This window comes from Helobdella robusta (assembly GCF_000326865.2).
Source record: "Helobdella robusta unplaced genomic scaffold HELROscaffold_39, whole genome shotgun sequence".
Classification (NCBI taxonomy): Eukaryota; Metazoa; Annelida; class Clitellata; order Rhynchobdellida; family Glossiphoniidae; genus Helobdella; species Helobdella robusta.
The window spans coordinates 1,323,967-1,326,466 of NW_008704865.1; the positions used below are offsets into that span (position 1 = coordinate 1,323,967).

The 2,500-nt window shown below is 34.1% G+C and overlaps 1 protein-coding gene across 1 annotated transcript in view; it reads left to right on the top strand.

Moving 5' to 3' along the window:
• Positions 1-620: 620 nt before the first annotated feature.
• The window catches only part of HELRODRAFT_130656 (hypothetical protein), a gene marked incomplete at both ends in the record, with an annotated part of 4,941 nt that continues 3,061 nt past the window's right edge, over positions 621-2,500 (top strand). Inside the window, 4 exons of the mRNA XM_009024124.1 lie at positions 621-704; positions 884-1,076; positions 1,938-2,023; positions 2,386-2,465. Coding sequence (XP_009022372.1) covers positions 621-704; positions 884-1,076; positions 1,938-2,023; positions 2,386-2,465 — 443 coding nt within the window. The remainder of the gene's footprint in view (positions 705-883; positions 1,077-1,937; positions 2,024-2,385; positions 2,466-2,500) is intronic.

Below are 2,500 nucleotides of genomic sequence, written 5' to 3' on the forward strand. Positions count from 1 at the left end.
TGCAGTTGTTCTGGTGTTTAGTGCAGTTGTACTAATGTTTTGTGCAGTTGTAATGATAATGATAAAAAAAGTGTTAATATGTCCAGGCTTTATATAAACCATGTGCCTAATAGGGTTAAAATAATCCTACTTACGATTTACTGAGTCGTAGCATTGAATTAGTGGTACCGAATTTTTTATTAGTCAGTGAATTAGTATTAGAAGTTATTTTTGGATGTGCATTTGTGATGGTCTAGCGGTGAAAAAAAAATCTAGCCATGCTCTGTGGTATAATTGGTTTCGTATCGGTATAACTTAGCTCGTATCGGNATAACTGAACTCAGTTATACCGATACGAGCTAAGTTATACCGATACGAACCGATAACGAGAGGCAGGCAGATGCGAAATTCAGTTTGGTTATATCGATCCTACTAGTTATGCATTTACATATTTAATTGTTTGTTAAAAAAACCTAACTGAATTCTATCGTTATTTTTGCGTTCACTGTTTAAAATGCGTTTACTTTTTTAATATATTTTTTGGTTTAATTAATTAATTAATTAATTTTTTTATTCATTATATTAATGATTTAAAAATAATTTCTAAATACCTCGCACTCAGTTTGGTGGATGCCAGAGGAGACATCATAGCCGGTTTAACGCTGGCACTCACCGTCATTCCGCAATCTATGGCCTATGCCAAAATTGCTGAGTTGCCGACGCAAGTGAGCTACGTGTTCTTACGTGTTCTTACGTGTTCATTCATTCATTTATTCATTCATTCGTTCGTTCTTTCGTTCTTTCGTTCATTCGTTCTTTCGTTTGTTCTTTCCTTTATTATTTATTATTCGTTCATTGTTTTGTGTATATATTAATACAACAATTATAATGAAACTGCGCGAAGTACGGCCTGTACACCTCCTTCGTATGCTATTTTGTGTACTGCTTGCTGGGGACAGCACGTGACGTCAACCTTGGTCCGACAGCTGTCCTGTCGCTGCTGACAGCTGAGTTCACTCACCAAATTCCACAACTGGCCTCCCTGCTGGCGCTGGTCTGCGGCGTCGTCCAGCTGATCATGGGACTGCTTAACATCGGTCAGTTGTGCCGGGCTGTGCTCTGATGATGACAGTGTTGGTGATGGATGTTTGTGCTATCGTGCTGATGACAACTCGTTATTATATTATGCTCCTATATTATTCTAGCGTTGCAATCGTTCAAAAACTGAAGTGATAGAGAAAAGTTCAATATAATGTCCCGCCTGCTAGCTAGGTAGGACGAGATCAGGTGTGACATGCGTGAGGATGATGAAGACGACGATGATGATGCTGATATGATGATGATAACATGCTGTGCTGAGTAATTAGACAGGCAATAATCCAATAATAATCCTGTATTAGTATAAGTATAATATATATAATATATATACTTATAACTATATAAAGCATACGGCAAATATATATTACATATATATTCACATATAAAGCGTATATATATATATAAGCTTATATAATGTGTATATAACTTTATAAAGTATATATATATATATATATATATATTGCATATATAAGCTTATATAAAAATATATAACTATATAAAGCGTATATATATATATATATATATATATAACCAAATAAACTCTTTCTTATTATAAAAGCTTATATAAAGCATATATAACTTTAAATTTAACCGGAGCGCCATTATTATTATATGTATATTATTATTATTATTAATATTTGTGTTATTATTACTATTATTCTTTATATTTTTAATAAGACTGATTACATGAATGGAAATGGCCTGTAAAAAATTATGCTAAATTAAACAAGATTGCTGTGACGATGGTGATGATGATGATAATGATGGTGATGATGATGGTAATGATGATGATGCTAGTAGTGATGATGAGGATGATGATGAAGATGACGACGACGATGATGATGGGGAACAAAATGCAGGTTTCGTCATGGAGTTCATCTCCCACACCATCATCAACAGTTTCACCACTGCCGCCGCGTTAGCTATAATGTTCAGTCAGATAAAGGTGAGGATGATAATGATGATGATGATGGTGTTGATGATGGTGGTGATGGTGGTGATGATGATGGTGTTGATGATGATGGTGTTGATGATGATGGTGATGGTGTTGATGATGATGGTGTTGATGATGATGGTGTTGATGATGATGGTGTTGATGATGATGGTGATGATGGTGGTGATGATGGTGATGATGGTGATGATGATGGGGATAAAATAGAGATTCATTGATTGAAACTGTCACATCATTTTGACGAAGATTTTGTTGATTATGATGATACAATAACAATGATAATTTATTAACGAATTAGTTAATTATGATGACGAAGGTGATAATAATAATAATAATAATATTAATAAAATTTGCAGAAATGGCTGGGATTGAAAAACGTACCAAGAGAGTTTATTAAGCAGTTGTATTGGACGGTTATGAAGATTCCCGAAGCACAGTTCGTATCATTATGAATTTTCATTCGTTTTTTTA